The sequence below is a fragment of the Dipteris shenzhenensis genome, chromosome 28 (assembly GCF_047967505.1).
Source record: "Dipteris shenzhenensis isolate YYH24624 ecotype China chromosome 28, Dip_SZ_1.0, whole genome shotgun sequence".
NCBI lineage: Eukaryota > Viridiplantae > Streptophyta > Polypodiopsida > Gleicheniales > Dipteridaceae > Dipteris > Dipteris shenzhenensis.
In genome coordinates this window covers 28660987-28684104 of record NC_141623.1, presented here as the reverse complement: position 1 = coordinate 28684104, position 23118 = coordinate 28660987, and the positions used below count along the sequence as shown (strand labels likewise).

At 43.6% G+C, this 23118-nt stretch overlaps 1 protein-coding gene across 1 annotated transcript; it reads left to right on the top strand.

The window, feature by feature from the left end:
* Positions 1-7891: 7891 nt before the first annotated feature.
* LOC147883411 (pentatricopeptide repeat-containing protein At3g53360, mitochondrial-like) lies at positions 7892-13982 on the top strand. Its single transcript, XM_087399485.1, has 5 exons — positions 7892-7972; positions 11413-11506; positions 12090-12652; positions 12773-13607; positions 13786-13982. Exons 1-5 carry the CDS (start codon positions 7892-7894, stop codon positions 13980-13982), a joined length of 1770 nt encoding a protein of 589 aa, XP_087255611.1.
* Positions 13983-23118: the final 9136 nt, after the last annotated feature.

The following is a 23118-nucleotide window of genomic DNA, read 5'->3' as shown; positions in this document are numbered from 1 at the left end:
CTCACTTCCACTATCATGGTATCAAAGCCAATGCTGCTCCCACTCCCTTCATGAGTATCAAGCCCTCCTTCCGTGAGGCATCTTCCATTGAGAGAGAATTCCATCAGAGAGAGTTCAAGCCCTTGCTTCCATCAAGGTGTTAAACCCTTTCTTCCATCAAGGCACAAGCCCTCTTTTTGAGGCACTTTCTGTGAAGATAGTGGGAGAGAGGGAAGGAGTCTCACTTGCGGCTTTCTCACATGCACAATGGGGTAATATACACTAAGGTGGAGGCTGAAAACAGTTTTCCTCTTCTTAGTTGTGAAAGCCAAAAGAACTCAAGTACAAAGAAATAGAAGAACCCTATATGTGGGTCTCAAACCAAACTCAAGTAACTAAGGTGGCATACTAACTGAGCCACAAACTAGAGTAGATAAGGATAGTTGTCATCCAGCTATTATTCATGGGCGGTGTACCAACCGCATCTCCAGCTAACAAGTCGGTGACATAAATGCACAACGGTCACCCTGGCATATCGCGAGTGGAGCTCGATATCTCAACACTCCCCCTCGAGCTCAATCCCAATTCCTGCACACCAAGCAGTTCTCTGAACTTGCGCAGCTTCTTTGCGCCCAATGCCTTCGTGAATATGTCAGCTACCTGATCCTCTGTGCTGACATAAACTAGATCAATAAGACCTAGTAAAACCTTCTCCCACACATAGTGATAATGCACCTCAATGTGCTTTGTTCTAGCATGATAGACTGGGTTATTTGCCAAGTGTATGCTGCTCATGTTGTCACAATAAATGACAATTGGCCCATCTGTAGACTGATGCATATCATAGAGTAGCTTATGCAACCAAGCTACCTCACATGCAGCCATTGTTGCACCCCTGTACTCGGCCTCTGTGCTCAACAAGGCAACTGTAGGATGTTTCTTGCTGCTCCAAGTGACTGCAGCACTCCCAAAAGAGAACACATATCCACTGGTAGATTGTCTATCAGAAATACTACCAGCCCAATCAGCATTAGTGTATCCATGCAACTGTATCTGAACCCCAGCCTCATAAAATAGTCCATACTGTAATGTGGACTTCACATACCTGAGTATGCGTCTAGCCGCATCCAAATGCGGTTTCCTTCGAGCCTGCATAAACTGACTTACCAATCCAACAGCATAGCTTAGATCTGGCCTGGTAATAGTCATATAAATCAAACTTCCTACTTAGTAGGGTCTTCTAAAAGGTCACGTGCATCTGTGCTCAGCTTCACATTCTGCTCCAAAGGAATTGAAATAGGCTTACAACCTGTCATCCCATATTTGGACAGCATGTCCAATCCATACTGCCTCTACAAGAGCTGTATCCCACTTGGTGATCTAATCACCTCAATGCCCAAGAAATAACGCAGCTCTCCCAAATCCTTCATCTCAAACTTCTACCTCAATAGCATTTTCACATGAAGGATACCTTCATCACTATCACCTGTGATGATCAAATCATCAACATAAATGACAAGCAGCATAATCCCTTTCTCTGTTTTTCTCACATAGAGTGAGAAGTCTGCCTTGGAAATCTGAAAGCCAATAGTGATAAGATACTATCCTATCTTGTCAGACCATGCTCTAGGTGCTTGCTTCAAGCCATACAAGGCTTTCTTCAACCTGCAAACAAACTCAGGATGAAGAACATGAACATAACCTGGTGGCTGCTCCATAAAGACCTCTTCTTGCAAATCACCATGCAAGAAGGCATTCTTTACATCCATCTGATGTAAAGACCATCCCTTTGATGCAGCCATAGCAATGGCTGCTCTTACGGTTGCCATCCTTGCAACCGGACTGAAAGTTTCTTCATAATCAATGCCATATGTCTGTGCATACCCCTGACAACTAATCTTGCTTTGTATCTATTCACAGAACCATCTGCATTGTGCTTGATCTTATAAACCCACTTACAGCCAATTGCATTCTTGTCTTTAGGTAAAGGCACCAATTCCCATGTAGCATTTGCTTCCAAGGCATCCATTTCTTCATCCATGGCTTTCTCTCATTTTTCATTTCCCATGGCTTGCTCAAAAGAAGTGGGTTCTGGTTCCTGTATCACTTTGACCATATAGGCATAGTGAATGGCTGTTACAAATCCATCATATTTCAGCCTATCCACAGGATACCTAACCCTGGTAGACCTGCGCAAAATAGGCTCACTTCCAGGTGCTCTCAAAACATCCCTGGTCTTCCTTACTCCAGGTGTAACAACAGAAGGAATACCCAACTCATCATCAATGCTCTGTTCTGAGCCACTGGATTCACCATCCACATAAGAGTGACCTGCATTCACATCAAACATGGGCTGATCTACCTTCTCTTTTCCTTTTCGTGATAGCTGCATACCACTATCTGCATTGCTTTGAGGAGATTCTCCTAATCTCAATCTGCCTATCCATGGCGAAGTATGTGAACCACTGCTAGAGGACACTGCAGGTCCACTGATATTTTGTGATTGCTGCTGTGAATTTTGTGCAGCATTACCATTTTGTGCATCTACATCAATCATCACATTTACTGGTTTATACCAGCTGCTCATCTCATCAAAAACAACATCTCTGCTCACTGTGAACTTTCGTGTAGAAGGGTTATAGCATCTATACCCTTTCTGCTACAGAGAATAACCAATAAAGACGCACTTCTCAGCTTTTGGATCCAACTTGGACCTCAACTCATCTGGCACATGGACATAGGCAATGCAACAAAAAATTTTCAAATGAGAAATGTCTGGTTTTCTACCAGTATACATCTCCTCTGGCGTCATGCCATGTATTGTTGCAGTGGGAGTCCTGTTCATTATATAAACTGTTGTAGTAACTGCTTCAGCCCAATAATAATCTGGTAGATCTTTTTCATTTAGCATGGCCCGAGATACCTCTCCAATATGCCTGTTTTTCCTTTCTACAATTCCATTTTGCTGTGGGGTATGACTGCATGAATATTGATGCTTTATGCCATGCTCCTACAAGAATCTTTCAAACTCATTTGAGAGGTACTCTCCCCCTCCATCTGACCTTAGGCATTTTATTTGCAAGCCTGTTTCTTTTTTAACCATAGCTTTAAAAGCTTTGAAGTGCCCAAACACTTCACTTTTCTTTTTCATAAAATACACCCAAAGTTTTCTGCTGAAGTCATCAATAAATGTGACAAAATAGTGATAGCCTCCAATAGATGCAGCTTTAGTAGTCCACACATCAGAGTGGATTAATTCCAATGGCTTTTTACTCTCTTGAACATGCCTAGAAAAAGGTTTCCTTGCCTGTTTCCCAAATTGACAGGCTTCACAAACCTTGTGCATTTCTACAACCTTGAATTTAGGCAATCCTGCAACAATATTTTGGGCTTGCATTGATTTAAGTCGCTATATATTAACATGACCAATGCGTTTGTGCCAGATATCAATATCTGCAACTACACCGATCCCATGTGCAAACATTGCTGCACTCAATTCACGCATGTCCGCATCCAACATAAGCGTCCTGCCCTTCTTCTTTCCTTTTGCTATCAAGCGACCGTTATTTTTCATATCCTCAACAAAGCATCCGTGAGGATTAAATCTGACCTGCAAGCCTTGCTCAACCATTTGACCAACAGAAACCAGGTTCTTGGTGATGTTCAGGACATGAAATACATCAAACAGGTATTTCTTTTTCCCACCCTGCATAGACAAAGGAATTTTACCAATCTGCACAATAGGATGTGCAGTATCATCACTAGTCTCCACAAATCCTGGCTTTTCCGTTTTCCTTGCATCCTGCATCCATTCTGCATGACTTGTCATGTGGTTTGATGCACTTGAGTCAACATACCACACATCATTTCGTTCTTCTGCACTTGTCACAGAATTGGTCATATGCTGCACCATAAATAGATGCTCATTTCTGTCATCACCCTGTCTACTGGAAGATGCATAATTGCCTTGCTGCAATTTTCCATTCATAATTTCATTCTGCTTTTTGTAGCAGTCCTTAGCCATATGACCCATTTTACCACAATAGTAGCATTCAACATTGCTGTTTGCATTTTGGCCTCTCTGCCATCCACCACGGCCTCTTTGGCTCCCCCTGCCTCTAGAGTTACCACGTCCTCCTGCATAGGACTGGTTTTCTTGAGTCTGCTGCATATTCTGATTTCTACCACGGCCTGCAGATCGGCCTCCTCTACCTCTGCCTCTACCTCTTCTAGCATTTGAGTAGAAGACGGTTTCTTTTGAAGTCCCTCCTGAAGAAGATGCACCCCCATTTCTCTGCTCTTCAGAAATTAGAAGAGCAAACAACTCTTCAAAATCAGGAAATTTTTCACGGACGGCAATGGATGTCCGGAACTGTGCATAATCCTTTCCTAGATCATTCAAGGTCACAGAAACTAGATCATCATCTTCCACTGGTGACCCAATGGAAGCAAGTGCATCTGCAATTTTCTTCACCTTCATGTGGTAGTCATTATGCTCAAATTTTTTCTCTGCACATTGTGCAACTCCTATTTGAGCTGCATTTTCCTGGCTTGAGTATTTGTGCTATACATTTTTGCCAAAGTATCCCATGCCTCCTTTGGCGTACTTGTATCCTGAATATGCACAATCATAGAATCCGAAATACTGATAGACAGCCAGTACATAACTTTTCTAGCTCTCTCATGCCATCCTTTAAATGCCTGCATTTCTTGTTGATTGGGAACATTAGAAAGAACTGGTTCTTCTTCATTTCCTGTAATGAACTCCCAATAGCCTTTTCCCATAAGGAAATTCGTCATTCTAAACTTCCATGCCTGGAAGTTGTTCTTGTCAAGCTTTTCAATGACAATCTGTGAAAGAGAATCAGATTCCATTACAGAATACTGCAAAATATTCTGTCACTGCGAAAAACACAGCTTTTGCCTCACACGGGCAAATCTGCAAAACTGACGAAAGTGGTATTTGACTGCACAGTCACTTTCCTAGTGATGATTTTGCATCAACAGGCAACAAGCATGATTCTGCAACTCCCAATATCTCTGTACGCAGGCATATGATGCAATTTCTGTGGCAACTTTTCACCGACCAGCCGAGCACAGTGGTCGCACAGCAAAAGCAGGGCCTTTTTTTGAGTGCTAGCGAAGAACTTCCGCCTTCAAAACGAGCCCCGAAATGGCCTCGAATCAGAAAAATAAAGTCACTCTCGCCACACCTCAGCATATACTGCACTCTCGCCACACCGCAGCATATACTGCACTCTCGCCACACCGCGAAGGGCGTCTCAATCTGAGACAGTGCACTCTTGCACTTCTGGCTGTGCTACCTGCAGAGATTTGCTCCCAAACTCGAAATAGGAAAGCAACACTGGTCCTCTTACCAGGACACCGCGAACTTGGTTTGCTTTCTTGAGCTCCTTACCACGAACAAGGCTCTGATACCATGTGAAGATAGTGGGAGAGAGGGAAGGAGTCTCACTTGCGGCTTTCTCACACGCACAATGGGGGAATATACACAAAGGTGGACGCTGAAAACACTTTTCCTGTTCTTAGTTGTGAAAGCCAAAAGAACTCAAGTACAAAGAAATAGAAGAACCCTATATGTGGGTCTCAAACCAAACTCAACTAAGGTCGCATACTAACTAAGCCACAAACTAGAGTAGATAAGGATAGCTGTCATCCAGCTATTATTCGTGGGTGGTGTACCAACCGCATCTCCAGCTAACAAGTCGGTGACATAAATGCACAACGGTCAGCGTGGCATATTGCGAGTGGAGCTCGATATCTCAACACCTTCATCACATCTTTAGCTCTTCACGTAGAGCTCATCCTCATCTTCGATTTGAGGCAGAAAGCTTCCAATTCTGCTTCATGCAGCTTCAACTATGTTCGTTTTAGTGATGTTGTCTTCTTCTTCATTTCTTGAGAGGTTTAATCTCATGTTCTTCAAGGGTGTGAGATTTTTAGAGTTTATGTTGTGTGTATGGTGTTTTGAGATAGGAGAGAAGTTTAGCTCCTTTCTCTATTTGCCTCTTAGTCTTGCATTTCTTTTGTGAGAAAAGAATGCCGAGAGACAGAGATTGTCACTCTAAGAGCCTCCCTATATTCTGAGGACCGGAGAGACTCTATAGTGAGGTTCCTTGTCTCCTTCACTACTAGCAGCTCCAACCACAACTTGGTAGAGAATATATAGCCAACTCGACTGGCAACACCTCCAGCAATGGCTCCTTGCTCGACTTCTACAACTACAAGCCTTAGCAGCTCCACGACTAGCCACACTCCCATGACCATGTCCAGACTTCACAAGCCTCAACAACGGGCACCGACGAAATGGGTGGGCACCGACGAAATGGACGAGCACCAACAAAATCTTACAAAGATTTTGACAAATCATGAAAGATTTTGACCAAAACCTTATCTCGGGTACGGTTAATCCTGGGTCAAGTGGATAGGGTTGATTAGTTTAACTATGGTTTGGTCAATGGTCATTCTAACCTGGCTGGAGTTAACTTTGGGTTAGCCTTCTAGATAGGGTTTGGTCACACAGGTGCCACATCAACAACCTTATCCTATGCCATGTCACTGGCCACCTCATCATGCCCAGTTAGTAGCCAGGTCATCAATTGACCACCTTAGTATGCCACATGTCACAGCCTCCTGCTAGGCGTAATTCCCTCTCCATAGGCATAGTTCTTCATTCTGCAAGTGACCCTCACTGCCACCTAATCACAGGACACATTACCCTTTCTTGGGATAAAAGTTTAGCCTATCCTTCTGGGGGTGGGAATTTTGCAGTGCTTCAAGAAAAATTGCTCGCCAACGTGCTCTACGCACTGAGCACCTAAGATCTACCATCTGACATTTCCACAGGTTAGAATCATCAAATCCTCTTCATCGGAACCACCTCCTGATCAATTGCAACATACCCAACACATAAAATGAATCCAGATAAAATTCATTTGCTGTATTTTGCACTTCGATGTGTAGTCTAGCGATAGGCTAGCACCGCCTTAGAGGAGATCCAACTCCACCAAGCCAAGTAAGCCATTGCCACATTACCCAATTAGTTCCCACCAGCGTTAGTCCCATCGGATCTATCATCAGTGATTCACATTCACACATCTGACACCAGTCAGTCTCTTGGCATTCAGCAAATCATCACGATTTGTGACACTTGGCAGAGTTCTTCTCGGATTCAAGATTGTTGCATTCTTCTTGCACACACACATGCCACCAATGTAAAGTCACATTGGTTGACTATTTTTTGGCATTGGTTCCTACACATACACATCAGCCTTGTACAGCCTCTTGAATATGCTCGACACTTAGTTACCATCGCTTTCTTACAAGCTTGATCCTTGTAACATCCCAATTGTTCTCACATGACTTGGTTCAAATTTGATAGTTCATCATAATCCCCGAGCGGTAGTTCGAGCGTAAGCCCCCCAATAGTAGCTCTCATACAATGTTCTCATGGGTAGACATTCTCATCGGTACATGGATAAGCCTCTTGGACAGCCTCCAGCATGGAATTATGCACATCACACAGTTGATGATACACCATTCATGCCTCTGGACAAGATTCGTGAGTAGAAAGAGAACCTTCTTCGACCATTCATTGCCACAGGGTATGTACCAATTTATGATGCCGCCCGACTCAAGCCTCATTGGTCTCAAGAGATTGGACACAGATGTTCCACATGCTAGCATGGATCAGCCCACAGTTTCTGATCATGCACATTTGATAGTAAGCCCTCAGCATGAGGCACACTTCTTGGTAAGCCTTCAACATGAGGCACATTCGGTAGTAAGCCCTCAGCATGAGGCTTACTTGATGGTAACTCCTCAGTACGAGGCAGTCCTGTTGACATTAGCACAAGCTGATTCTTATGATGCACAGCCATAATCTTTATGTATGGATCCAACTCCATTTACTGTCACATCAGATGCAGATACTCAGCAAGAGTTTACCATTGATCATGCAGTTATTCAGCAGGTAAGTCTTCAGTACGAGGCACTCACATCTCTAGCCGCATGCAGAGATACATGCCACAGTGCATTCAGCTCTTCAGGTGATTCCATTCTATCATCCATCACTGATGCTTTCACCTCTGACACAGAGCATACCTTGGGCTCAGTTCCCTTTAGCAATACAAATCAACACATCAATCTTCAAGACATTCCAACATCGGCTCAGTCATGTCACATTGCACCACCCTTGGATCCCACCTCTTTTGATCACGAGATCATTCCTAAGCGTGAGGATACCTATGCATCAGTGCAGTCATGCCCTAGTGCAATAATGCCCTAGTTTAGTAGACATCATCAAGTTCAGTCATAGTGCAACCTAGGGAGGCTTAGTGTTTCAACATGCACTTATGGTTGTATATATAGTCCATACTTGATGTAGCTCAGTGGTTGGATCCACGACTTCAAATCAGTCCCTACATCAGCATTCGACACCTCATATGCCTCAGGGACATCTTATGTGTTTTCAATGATATTTCAGGCTTCTAGGCGTTTATACTATTAGCTCCACCTTGAGCCTTTGGCAAATGCTACATCCCATGTGGACAGATGTTTAGCCATGCACACACCAAATGACCTTTAGCTCATGACAGTTGAGCATACAGGTTTGACAGGTTGCCATACGTTGTCATTTGTATAGGCCTATTCTTTAGCAGAGCAGTGTATCTTACTTGCATCCTTACTTGCATCTTTGGCCCCAAATTTTCAAGCTTGGATGCCCACACTGACTATGCGGTCTTCTTTGACCCCACATCATTCGACAGAGATTACACTCTGCAGCATACCTCACACATTGCTATTAGTTCTTTTGGGTTGGTGACTTTCTCGTATGTCACAACCTACCGGATCACATCTCCATCGCTACATCGACTAGCTTCACATCCGGATGCCTCTTCTTCAAAGCAGTTGCACAGTCCACAGAGACTTATGACATGTTTAGTGCGTAGCCATATACACTGTTCACGCAGTCATCTTTTGATCGACCAGTCTTTGATCCAAGTGGACTTTACTTTCTACACATTCCCTTCCTCTTCCCTTCAGCCTATCTTCTCGGTTTTATTCCCAAAGGCAAAGGATGACCCACAACTTAAGAGGGGGAAATTATCCACGTTATGTATAGGATCGTAAGTTGTACTCATTGTAGTCACTGTGCTCACATACACACATACTCTGATTTCTTTTCAGTTTTATTTTCAATTTTGGATGCTATCATATGCACCAAACGAAATGCACAAAATGCACTCTCTACTTACCCAGTGCAATTTAAGAGGGGGTGTTGAGGATGGTGTACATTGCACCATACCTCTAGGGCATTAGGGGCAAACCCTAATTCTAATCCAAAGGGGTTCTTATGTATATCTTCATGTACAACTAGTGTAAAGGTAGCTATATCCTGTGCACTCACTTCCACTATCATGGCCCTATGTTGCATGCTCATACCATTTGGCAATGCGAGAACGAGGAAACTTTTGAGAGAAGTATTGTGGTGCAAACTGGCCTTCGCTCCTTGAGGATAACATCTCTTGTTGCATGTTTTTTTGATGGGTTGAGAGGTAAGGAATCTCTTGTCATGGGTAAGAGAAGTATTGTGGTGCAAATTGGGCTTTGCTTGTTGAGGATAACATTTCTTGTTGCATAGTTTTTTGATGACTTGAGAGTTGCGTAAGCTTTTGCCATGGGCAAGAAGTTGGAGACTTAGCCGAGCTTTATTACCTAAGGTCTATAATGATATACATAGATAAATAAGTCTAGACTTAGAGTCATTTGACATGGGAGGGGAAAAGGATAGAAAAGTGTAAATCTTTTTACATGGCCTTTTTCCCTTTTCCCTTGCTTAGATGTTGATATCTTGAAACATCCCCTGTTTTAAGGAATACATCATCTAGACTGTGAAGATTGCAATTCTGCCAAAGTTGGGAGTTGTGTGAGGATTGATCCTCACTATTCAATCCCTCAACTTTTTTCTCGAGATCATCAACCTACTGTTGAGGCACATTTCTTCTACAAGAAATGTGGCATGCATGCCTCAAATCCTGTGCCATCCCCTTTCTTGCTTACTCACGAGTCGCCTTACCTGCATTTTACTCGTTGATCTTGCTGATGTGCCACATATTCTAGATCCTCAATGTTGGTGTCTTCCTTGCTCTCCATTTCTAGGCTAGAAATGGCTCGTAATGATGACCCTTATCTAGACGTAGTAAGAGTTGCTTGGTTGTAGGCACTCAACCTTCTAGGTCATTTTTGCTTCAAAAATTCTAGGAACCTTGCCATAGGGTTTCTTCCAAGTGAGGACAGACGTGGATCCGCTATGGGAGCCATTTGAGCGTGATATGGGCCTGTAGATGGAAGCCATTTGAGCCAGATGTGGGTTCATACATCTCATATGTGTGCCCATCTCTCCTAAAACAGGCCTTGCTTTCTTTTTTCATTGGATAATCTGGACTCCATTGGAAATGTTGACCTTCCTTCTCAAAGGGGCATTGAGTGATATGGCGAAATCCCATTTGAGCTTGTAAAATGTCCGGCAAAGTCTATCTGGCACTTCCCCCTCTGCCCAAGTAGGCTGAACCAATTACATTCGTAGGTGGGCTACAACGGCCAAGAGCCCTCTAATGGACCTATTTTTGAACATGTGAGTGATATGGCTAAATCCCATTCGAGCTGGTCCATGTCCGAGGGAGTTTGGCCCCCTTATCCCTCAACCGCTACAATGGCACTCCATACAAGACCTTTTCTATAGTAAGATAATCAAAAGACCCTCCCTCGAGATAGGCTGGCAGGCTACAACGACCAATAGCCTTCTAACGAACCTGTTTCTGAACGTCATGTCCACCTATTCTGAACATCCCAAATTGTAGATGGCGATGATGTGGCATGAGCTTTAGAGTCCACATTGGTAGAGACTGTGTGGTCAGACCACGTGGTGTCAGATGGCATGGCACGTTGGGTCTGACATGTGACAATTTGTGCCACATGGTGAAAGGTAATTTTGTCCCGCATCATGTTCCGCGCTTGGAATAGCTGATGTGGAAGTTGCTCGTTGAGTTTTAAATTGATGTTACCATGCGCGGGTGGACGTTAACCTTCAATTTGATCTAGAAGGGTAGTTGATAGGACCGTGGAGATGCATCCTCCACTGATCGAGGACCCTTGATGCAAGAGAGTAACAATAAATAAGGCGAGGGAAAGAGTACTCCATGTTGTGTGTGGTGGGTGTAAGAGGGCCTCCCCTCATCTCACTGACGCTGGGGAGGGCAAGAGTACTCCATGTTGTGTGTGGTGGGTGTAAGAGGGCCTCCCCTCATCTCACTGACGCTGGGGAGGTTTGCCCATTCAGCATTTTCTCGTTTAAAGGGGAGCACGTCCCTGCGAATCTGGAGTGTGCACCTCCTGAAACTTGCTTTGCAGGTCCCAGAAAATGATGCTCCATTTTACCAGTTCAACCAGTCCAGCGGTGGAATGCTGAGCTGGAATCTGGAAAATCCAAGCAGCCAGGGCCGCAGTCTACTGGCAGGAAAGTGGCATCACTGAGCATTTTAGCAGCACGGGGCTGCAAAAGGATCATGCTAGTAGGGCTCCCCAAGCACCACTGGCTGGCGCAGGGAGGCGCCTCACACGGCATAGCGGACTCTCAAAACAAAACAAAAGTAACAATACTGCACAGTGCAATGCACTTCTAGGCGTGAAGGAGGTCTTTGATAGACTTGGATCAGTAGGATGCATTGGACTTTCGTAAACAAGTGCCAAAAAATTGCGCAGAAAGATGTGGAGCTCCGACGCATTCATGGGTCTCGGCACAGCCTTTTGCGCCGCCAAGTGCACCCATGATCCAAATCTCCTTTACCATCCTCAGAAAGGTGCCTTTCCTTTCTCCACGATTGTTTGACACTTGTGGAGCTGCGAAGCATGGATTATCCTCTGTTGCCGGCACCCATTTGCGTTCGTGGAACTTTTACATAAGAGAGTATGCTCGGCAGGGCCAGTGCCAAGCTGGGCTTGAAGTTTTTGACCAGATGCTTCTGCAAGGAACGATCCCAAACAAAGCAACATATGTCTTTTTTTGTCTGCCTACAACTGTCACACAGAACTGCCTGAAGGCAAGCAGATGCACGCTCACATCGTAGACGGCGCCCTGGATTCCGATGTTGTAGTTGGGACTGCCCTTGTCCATATGTACGGAAGATGTGGCTCTATTGTGGAAGCACGGAGGGCATTCGACGGTTTACCTGAGCGAAACGTAATTTCGTGGACCGTGATGATTGCAGCATACGCTCAGCAAAGCAGAACCAGGGAAACCTTTCAACTCTTTAGTCAAATGCGGCAGGAGGGAATAATTCCCAACAAGGTCACCTTTGTAAGCCTTCTTGCTGCATGTGCCAGAGATGTAGCCCTATTTGAAGGCAAGCAAATACATGCCTGCATCTTGCATAGTGGACTGGATGTAGACATTGTGGTCAGTACAGCTCTTGTCAACATGTATGGCAAATCTGGCAGCCCAAAGGACGCTAGGAGGGTCTTTGATAAAATGTCTCTGCGGAATGTGGTCTCTTGGACTGCCATGATTGCAGTCTATGCCGAGCATGGCCAGGGCGAAAATGCCCTATACCTCTCTAAACAGATGGTTCAGGAGGGGGTCACACATAATAAGGTTACCTTGATCACGATTCTTACTGCATCTGCGAACCAGGCCTCCCTAACTGAAGGCAAACGGATGCATGTCGGAGACTGAATTCGAGTCTGACATCGTTGTGGGAACTGTACTGGTCAGTATGTACGGAAAGTTGGCAGCCTGGACGATGCTCGGAACTTATTTGACAAAATGCCTTACAAGAGTGTGGTTTGCTGGAATGCCTTAATTGGGTCCTATATAGGTCATGGAAAGTGTCAAGAAGCCCTCCAGCTCTTCAGCCAAATGCAGTGTGAAGGAATTATGCCAACTAGTGCAACGTTTATGAGCCTCCTGGGTGCGTGTGCAAGCCATGCAGCTCTAGCTGAGGGTGAGCAGATGCATGCCCACATCCTCGGTGGCAAGTTTGAATTAGATGGTGGTGTTGAGAATGCTCTAGTCAGCATGTATGGCAAATGTAGAAGTCTGAAGGGTGCTATGAGGGTTTTTGATGGTATGTTGGAGCACAATGTAGTCTCGTGGAATGCTATGATTGCAGTATATGCAGAACACAAGCAAGATAAAAAGGCCCTGCAACTGTTCGACAGAATGCAGCATGAAGGAATTGTGCCAGACGAGGCCACCTTTATCAGCATTCTTGATGCCTGTACTAGCTGGGCAGCCCTAGATGCAGGCCAACACATTAATGCCTGCGTAGTCAATAGAGGACTTGAATCTGATACTGTTCTGGGGACTTCCCTTGTTAACATGTATGGAAAATGTGGCAGTCTTAAAGAAGCTTGGGAGGTGTTTGTTAAAATGCGGCAGCACAATGTTATCTTATGGACTACCCTAATTGCAGCGTATGCTCAACATGGACAGGGCTCGGAAGCCCTGCAACTCCTCCACCAGATGCAGCATGGAGGAGTAAAACCAAATGAGGTCACCTTTGTTTGTATTCTTGTTGCGTGCAGCTATGCTGGTTTGGTCAAGGAGGGTTTGCAATGCTTTGATTCTATGGTACGTGAATATGGGATTGCACCCACTGTTGATCATAATGTTTGCATGATTGACCTACTGGGGAGGTCTGGACAGATGGATGAGGCAGAGTCCTTGCTTAAAGTCATGCCATTTCAAGCTATGATAGTTATAGTTGTTGCCTTTCTTGGTGGCAGGTGCCTGTAGATATCAGGTGGATGTGGTGCAAGGAGAACATGCTGCAAAGCTTGTGCTTGTCCTAGATCCTGAAAATACTGCACCTTATGTTTTGCTATCAAACGTGTATGCTGCAGCTGGAATGATGGAGGCAAAGTGCAATGTTAAAGAGAAACCCGCAAGGTCTTTGATGGCTGAGTCAGGCGCAAGGTTGTGATTTCCCGAACAAGAGGTCATCCCATTTGTTCACCAATCAATGAGCTCGTCCATCCAAGGTTTATAATCCACACACATCTGCACAGACTATCCTTTCCCACCACAATCACTGGTGCTTCCCAAGGAATATCACTAGAACAAACATGTCTAGATATTTCCCATCAGGACACAATTGCTTGGCAGTTTCATCTTTTGTGAATAAACTCAGCCTATACAATTGTTGGAAAACAAGCTCAGCTGGTCCACCTTACCACGCTACACTGTGGAGGTAAACCATAAAGCAATACACATGGAAAGACATTTGATAATTCAATTAATAGCTCTTATTGAAGTCAAGACTACACAAAATCCATTGAGGACTCACCTGTTATGTTCCAGGAATACATTGACGAATTCTTAGCAATCTTCCTGGATGATCTTTAAATCCACATAATGAAGTTCACACTTGGAATGCCTAGAGAAGGTATTCCATACACGTTGGGAGTTTTGAATCTCCCTTAATCCATACAAGTGCGTGTTTTGTGTGTTCTCAGGAGTCTTATTGGGGCACACTATTTCAGGGAAGGCATCGTGATAGAAAAGTCAAAGATTAATGCCATTTAGAAAATGAAGGAACCAAGCGCCATCAAGCAGTTTTGACACTATCTCTTGAACAACTCATTCATCTTCTTTGTGGATCACCAAGCCTTGCTATATCTGATCAACAAAACAATCATGAAACCAAGGTTGATAAGATCGTTGTTGTTGCACGAATCCAATTTCTAGATCATTCACGAACTTGGATCATTTCACTATAGCGCCAACTATTCGTCTCACATCGAAAGATGAGAAATCCAAAGAAGGAATCATGATTGCTCCTTATGTCGATGTACAAGGACAAGAGCGAAGAAATCAAGGACAAGTGCGAAGAAATCATGCAGTATCTCCCCACAATCGCATCCCCCTAAGAATGCGTCTACTTACGAATGGCAAAGGGTAACCCGCAAATTTTGGAAATACACGTTGATCTCTGGCCATTTGTATAGAAAAGGGGGGATATGATCCTCCGAAGGTGTGCCTTTCCACACGAGAGAGCAATCATCATGGATGAAGTCCATCAAGGAGTGGCAAGAGGTTGCTTTTCCATCGATGCCACAAGAAGAAAAATTCTAAGTGTACCATATGGGAAGATGTCGCAAAACACTCCAAGAGGTGCTACGCATGCGAATGGGTGGGGAGGTTGCCATTTCCAAGATCACATGCCACTTATGCCCACCTATCCCATGAGACCCTTTTCGAAAATGTCCACTCTCAAAGTCCCAACACATCTAGAGGAGGATAAGTCCCAATATATCTAGAGGACAAGTACATTTGGTGGACACCGTCTGTCACCAAATGGGCCAAAGTAAAAGCCTTGCAAGACAACACAACAAGATGTTTGCGTTATGAGATCAATATCTACAAATGTGGATGCGCCATTGAGATCATATCAAACCCAATCAATTAACTTCATCACCTCCATGAGCAGCCTCATGACAAAGGAATTCCTTATTAAGCATAAGAAATCGACAACCTACTATCCACGGGCGAATGGTTAAGCCAAAGCCATGAATAAGGTGCTCCAAAGAATTCTTCGCAAAAACTATGAACGAAGACTGAAATGATTGCGACCACACACTCCACACATGGCATTAAAGGCCATGACAAAGCACGCTCCATATCATCTGGCATATCAAGCAAAAAGCATTCAAAGAAGGCAAGCTCATGCTATATACACAATGCTCTGCTAGGAGCAAGGAAGCAACACCTTCTTTGCATATGCGTCGGATAGTAACAAATCAAAAAGAGTTTTGATAAGGGGCCATCACTTTGGAAGACCTAGAAAGAAACGAATTGCCAAATGAATCGATGTAATGAAGTTTGATGGAATTTTGACCACGAGCACAATTCATCACAATAGCCACAATCAGCCACCACTAGATGGGCACAAGTTTCCAAGGGGTAGTTATTAAATCAGGATCAAGGCCACAAATAAGCGTAATCATGCATATGAGGAAGCATCAAATCAGGCCATGGATTCCCAAGAGCAAGAAGCATTAAATGGCCACAACCCCATGTAACAAGTGAATCTCATGATGACGACATCATGATTAAAAAGGGTAGTGAGCTGGGAGTTAACAAGCAGACATGGAAGGGAACCCTACACTTTGCACTACTCTTGGGTCCTCTTTTTCTCATTGAAATGCCTTCAACACACAAAGAGCTCTTGCCTCTACCATGCCCAAGCTTATTATCTCACAAATCTCGCATCGACCCACCCCCTAGCAAGCGTGAATGGCAAACATCCCTTCCAAGCTACCACTAGAGAAAAAAGAAGCACCAATGCTGAAGTAGGCGAGGTAAAAAATCCAAAGAAAATTGACACCCAACCACCACTGAATGAAGCTTGTTGTTATGCTAGGTGAAAGGGAAATGAAGATCAACAAGGCAAAAGTACTGCCCCTTAAGGATGATGACTCACAAGAGCCAATGGATGTAGAATGTGATAAACCCTTCCTAGACAGAGCCTAGTTGCAAGGCCAAGATTATGTGAAGGATCTAAATGGAATAAACTTTTTTAGCTTCCTATCCATCTATGCAAGGTGAAGGATTTAAAAGGAAGCAATTTTTTTAGCTCCCTATCCATCTAAAAGACCCTGGACACCTACATGCCTATAGAACTGTTGGCGGTGCTCCTCATTGTGGACTTTTCCAATGAAAATTGTATGCCCTATGAAACCAACAGGTAGAATCTTCCACATAAAATTCACCACTTAATCAATTGGAGAAGAAGAACACAAATCACACCACGAAAGCGATAGCAGACTGGGTACAATCTCCCCCCCCCTAGATGAGTGGCTCCACTTCCTCATCTAGAGTATTTATGATATTTCATAAAAAGCACAAGGAGCCAAAATTATCCCTCTCTTCCAAAATAAGGGATTTGCTTTACATAGCCTCTTTGGGCCCAAAATTGAATTATGTTCTCTCCAAAATATATTGCTCAAACTTGCAATAATAAAGAAATACGAAATTGGCCCATGGCCATAAAAGATGCACTGTGCAACACCTTGATCAGTACCCTCACACTAACTCCAATCCTCGGTGTGAGCTCCATCACCTGGACTCAAGCTGCCAATTACATTAGTTATGTTATTAACAATCAATTGAACGAATCACTAAATCAACCGATCCCAACATAACCACGCTCAAAGTACAATAATTAAGCACAACACCAATAACACTAGTGACATCAGTATTAACATGGAATCACCCACAATACCGACCATCTAGCATAACAAAAACACAAGCTAGTCAGGCATCCCCAACTAACCACACAAAGTATCCACTAGGGCCCCTGCCACGTCCAGTGCACTCCTATATGGAGTACTTTGCCATAGTCACACTTGAGTAATTTAATGCTTACCCTGGAGCTGGTATCTTAGGTTTTTTAGGTTTTTTTGATTCTAGATGCATTATTTAAACCAGTATATAGATGCACAACGTAGCATATGGTTGATGAGTTTGGTGCACCACAAGGAGCCGGAGCTTACTATATGATTAAGAGGTGCAAGAGTAAACACCGCCAAAAACAATTTCTTCGGTTCATGGAGAGAGTCCTTTTTCTTACCAGTGATGATATGTGAACAGTAAACTATTCCATGATATACACAGTAGATTGGGGAACGGGGACTCAAATAATATTCAATACAATTGATGGAGAGATAAAAAGGAAGGACATAAGGAGAGGAGTCACGCAGTCTAGGTTGAGGCAGATATTGAAAGCGATTTTTGTCTACACACAAGATCAGAATCCGGATGCCCCACTGATCGCACTAGAAGAGGATCAAGAAAATCTACGCATGCCACTTATAGAGGCAGAGAGGTAGGAAATGTTGGTAGTAGGGTATAACCTTGAGGAGATTACACAGTCTTACAAGGTGGCTAAAGTCTTACGAGTGCACTGCCATCTCCACAGAGGCAACCACAAAGCACCCCCTCAAAGAAGAGGATAATTAAGCTGAAATTCAAGAATCCGAAGTCTCAGGCAAGTGTCCAGGATACAGAACAAGAGAAAGAGGGGCAACTAGGAAACCAGTTGGAGGTGCAGCAAGTGGTGCATGAGTAGCCATTGGGAACCACTATGCAGGGTGCCACCGAGGAGCGAAGAGAAAAAGGGCTTGAGAAAGGTGACTCAAAGGAGGTAAGGGAAGCTTTAGCAATAGAAAAGCTGGAAGGTTCACTGATAGATGGAGGATGCCCATTTCATGAGCAAGTAGGAATGAGCCAAAATCTAAACCGCGAGTAGCTCGGCAATTATAAATATCTATTTGAATTTGTTTCATGATTACCAACTCAAAAGAATATTGTTACATTGAAATAAAGCTCCAAGCTGGAAAACAAAGAATCATTCACCCAAAAGCATTGAAAGGTGTGTTGTGTATAGGGAAAGATACACTAGATAAAGAATCACTGGCAACAATCTACAAAAATCATTCCATAAAAAGAAAGGTCTTACTGTATATAATGTCAATAAAAGGAACCAAGGTAACCATGTTGTTAGTTAAGTGATCCAAACATAACTCCAAAAAAGTCCTTTTGCCCAAATACATATGCCGGTGGTTACCGTGCATCCAAAATTGTTTTAGACAAAATGTGTAAGTGGAATACAATTCATCAAGGCATTCCTGAGTTTGCATGGAAACGATGGCTTGAAAGTGCTTGGAATAGTTCCATATTTGTTAATGTTGCTTGGTGCATAAACTCGTGCACAGTTGCATCTAAGTTCAAGGCTTTCAAGAAAACATAATACATGTGTTTTCAAGGAAGATATGTCTCATGCTTTGCTTCCCTTTTTCGGAAATCAGGACATGAGCATTTTGGAAACTCAGACACCGTCACTACATAATGCACTCTAGCTGCACGAGACCCCTCAGTGCTACTGATAGGAAATATGTGAGACTAATTATAGAAGACAACATCTTCTCTCACAATGGAAGCAACAAGGAAGTGTCCTTTCTGTATCCTTTCTTGAAACTCTTTGGTGAGCTTTGCATGCCAACGAATACCTTTGCCATTCCAATACTTAGGCTTGAAAGAGTTTGTAGACCCCATCCAGTGCTGGTGTAGCACAACCATTGTAAGGTTAACTGAAGTAGACTCATATAAAGACAAATGTTTTTTACACCCAACAGCATTAGGGAAACTCGAAGCTCATTTTGGGGCCCTCTAAGGACTTCCCTTAAGAATATTCTCTCAAAAAAGGGGGGCATATATAATTTTTTGCAGATTAGCTCAAAACTTGTCGGAGTTGGTAGTTTTAGAACCTACTCTTTGAGGGCTTTCCAATGATATATACCATGATGGGGTTTGGACATGGGAATGGAAAGATACAGGGAAGATTCCTTTCTTATAAGAGAATATTCACGTAACCTCAAAACTTGTCGGACTTGGTAGTTTTAGAACCTACTCTTTGAGGGCATGACATGGGAATGGAAAGATACATGGAAGATTCCTTTCTTATAGGAGAATATTCACGTAACCTCAAAACTTGTCGAACTTGGCCATTTTAGAACCTACTCTTTGAGGGCTTTCCAATTATAACCCCATCATGGTATATATCATTGGAAAGCCCTCAAAGAGTAGGTTCTAAAACTACCAAGTCTGACAAGTTTTGAGCTAATCTGCAAAAAATTATCCATGCCCCCCTTTTTAAGAGAATATTCTCAAGGGAAGTCCTTAGAGGGCCCCAAAATGAGCTCCAAATTTCCCTAATGTTGCTCTCGTGCTTGAGTTTTTGGTTTTTGCAAGATTTGTTCTTGGAATGAATGGACCATCTTGTTCTTGAGTTAATAACCATGAACTCCAATGCATTGCTTGAATCTCCCACCATGCCAGCCATGTTTCAAGAGATGGAAATTCATTTTCCACAACATGCCCCCTTCTCCACCACTGTTGTAAAGGCTGCTTGCAATTTGCTATTGCTTGCACTTTTCAATTTTATACACAACATTTTATGCTCCTCTTGAAAAGATGGTTTAATACAACGTTTTGTATGGCTCACCATGCTTTGCTCCCAATGAAAGGTGCAAGATCATTCCTTGTGTGGATGAGTTTGTCCGCCAAAGTACATAGTGCGTACGACAATCCGATTTGCACTTGCCTCCTCAGCCATAAAACCTTAGAACTCAGGATTCTCATATCCATTCTTTTGTACAATAACATTCAACATCTTCCAAAATTCTTTTTGAGCATATTGATCTTCAACTTTGAACTCACAAATGGCAATTGTGAGCAACTCTTCAAGAAAAGGATCATAAACATGAGCAACCATGGTAGACCAACCAAACATCTGATGCACATGGTCAAAGTGCACCCACATATCTTGCAAACTACCTCCAGGCCTCATTCTATTGACCAAATCTACTCCACTACCAGGATAGGTGTAGACATTTTGAAAACATGTGGTTGCATGTCCATCCCTAGCTATTAGGGCCTAATGGGGTTAGCCCTAAGTGGGGATGTCAAGAGGTATGTGCACATGGGGATACCAAGAGGCACATGTGTGGGCAATGAAGAGGCATAGATGTCTCTATATGCATGCATGCAAGAGCAACCAATCAAGGCAGTTATTCATCTTCCATTCTTGTCTCGTCTCTCTTCTTGTTCTTGCTGTTTTGAGAGTCTCTCATGGGTTCATTCCCTGCAGGGGCCAAGGGCCTTTACACATGGTGATCACAATAATATGAGCCTGCTATCTTTGGTTGAATTCCAGAGATTATTCTGCATTTGCTACATCGCAACATGGCGATTGAGGAGCCTATGAACCTTTGTTCTATGCCAATGGAGGCAATAGCGACTATATGTACTTCTGCAAACATTCTTTGTATATCCAACCCGTCAAGTTGTAGAAGAGCAATGGCCTTGGTGTCTACTGTGAATTGCATGCCGGGTCGTACTCTTGCAAGCTTACGAGTGTGATGCAGGCCTCATGCTATTGCAGACGCTGGGTGATGCCACTCCTTGCAGAGATAGAACGTCGAGCCATTGGGAGCCTTATTGCGACTGAATTGCAATGCGGATGTGAGTGAGGTTCTTCAAGTGGCGAGCCATAAGGTGGCGTGCGGTTGATGTGGATGCACTATTGTTGCGGTCTAGTTTTGATTGCGGTAGAGGAGATTGCAGATGCGGCTGTGGAGCTCTTGCAATTGGAACTGCATTACTTGCGGCAATGATGTGAAGATGCGTTACTTGGAACTGAGGTGATATTTGAGAAGGCTGCATACTCTAGCTCTATGAGGTGCGGTTGATACGGTGCGGGCTATAGCAAGTGAAGAAGGCTTTCCATAAGGAGAAGTGGTCGTGATCCGAGATGGGAGTCTTGCAGTGTGCGGGTGCTTCAAGACCGTTGTGCAGAGGCCATTGTGGAGTGTTGCTATGGCATGGTGGTTGTTGTGGACAAGAGGGGCTGATTGGGAGCTTGCAAGAGCTCACTTTTTGCATGAGGGAATCTTAGATATTGCCGTTACTTGGAACAGCACCTTCAAACCTTTGCACACAATTAGCGAGTGCATATCTTGTTCGTAGTCATATTTTTAATGCAATGTCGACGAATTTTGGGCAGCAAGCTCAAAAGCTCCTCGATGCATGCTGTGAGAAGTCTAAGAGAGCAATTGGTCAGCAACTATTAATAGATTGCAAGGAGGCTTCTATGCACGACTCAGCAGTAACATGCGGATAAGAGTGCAAGGACGTAGCTATTAGGGCACATACAATTAAATAATAATGAAGATTATGATGGGTGCATAGAGGATCAATTTTATGTGTTAACGGAAAATCAGCATATTAGATAATAAAACACTTGTACACCTAAAGTTTTCTTGAAGTACACCATAAGAGATGCATGTCCAAGAGATGGAAACAAATGTAGAATGGGGACATACCAACTCAAAGATAGATTGGATGGAAGCGCCCAAAATAACTTTTTATTCATGGAGGGAAAACATGTAATTTAACGTGATACCGCAAAGAGAAATATGTGATGTTTGTTTTTGTGGGTACATCATTTTTCGCTTTTGCACTTATAAGGTTCTCTACCTCGGCCTGCGTGCCCAAGATGATTGTAATCCTTTGCACTCACACCTATCTTTCCCATCTGACTTCCACTTAGGGGATATTTGTGCATGTGTGGTTCGAACAGTCCACCGTGAGTGCCATGTGTTAGGGCCTAATGGGGTTGCCCTAAGTGGGGATGCCAAGAGGTGTGTGCACATGGGGATACCAAGAGGCACATGTGTGGGCGATGAAGGGGCATAGACATCTCTATATGTATGCATGCAAGAGCAACCAATCAAGGCAGTTATTCATCTTCCATTCTTGTCTCATCTCTCTTCTTGTTCTTGATGTTTTGAGAGTCTCTCATGGGTTCATTCCCTGTAGGGGCCAAGGGCCTAGGGCCTCTACACTAGTTGTCCAGGAAAGAGAATACTATGTATAAATGGATATCTAATTTTTTCTTTCAAATCCAGAATTGCTTCAAGGCCCTTTGAGCCAAGCACATTACTTCCCTTGGCTTCTTAAATACATCTCTCAATTCTCTTTTTATTTGACAAGGGTGTCATGACTTTGAGCATTTCATTCAACTCCTTGTCACCAAAATCTTTTTCTTTTGGCTGAGATCCTTTCATCAAAAGGTCAAGCACTATCTCTTGGGCAATAACAACCTCAACTTGTTTCGGTGTTGACTGGGGAGAAGCCATTGCCTTCATGAGAACCTCATATTCAATAAATGTCTTCCTTTTTTGACTCACACCCTTTGCACATGGATGATCATGGAATCCCCTATGTATTACGCATCTAGTATATGTGTTCTAGTCACTAGGGATACAATCATATATGATAGATGGACATTCCTTCACACAAAAGGGAGGAAGCTTACAATGCCAACAAACCAAAGAACTATTAGATATGCTCAATGCCCCACCCTCCTAGTAACCACCAGTGGTCCAAGGTGCTCAAGTTGTAAGGTCCCCATATGAGGAGAAGCCATGTGTGAGCCTGGGACATTGGATGGATCCTGACTTGCATGTCAGATGAGGTCTATCAATGAGACCATTGAT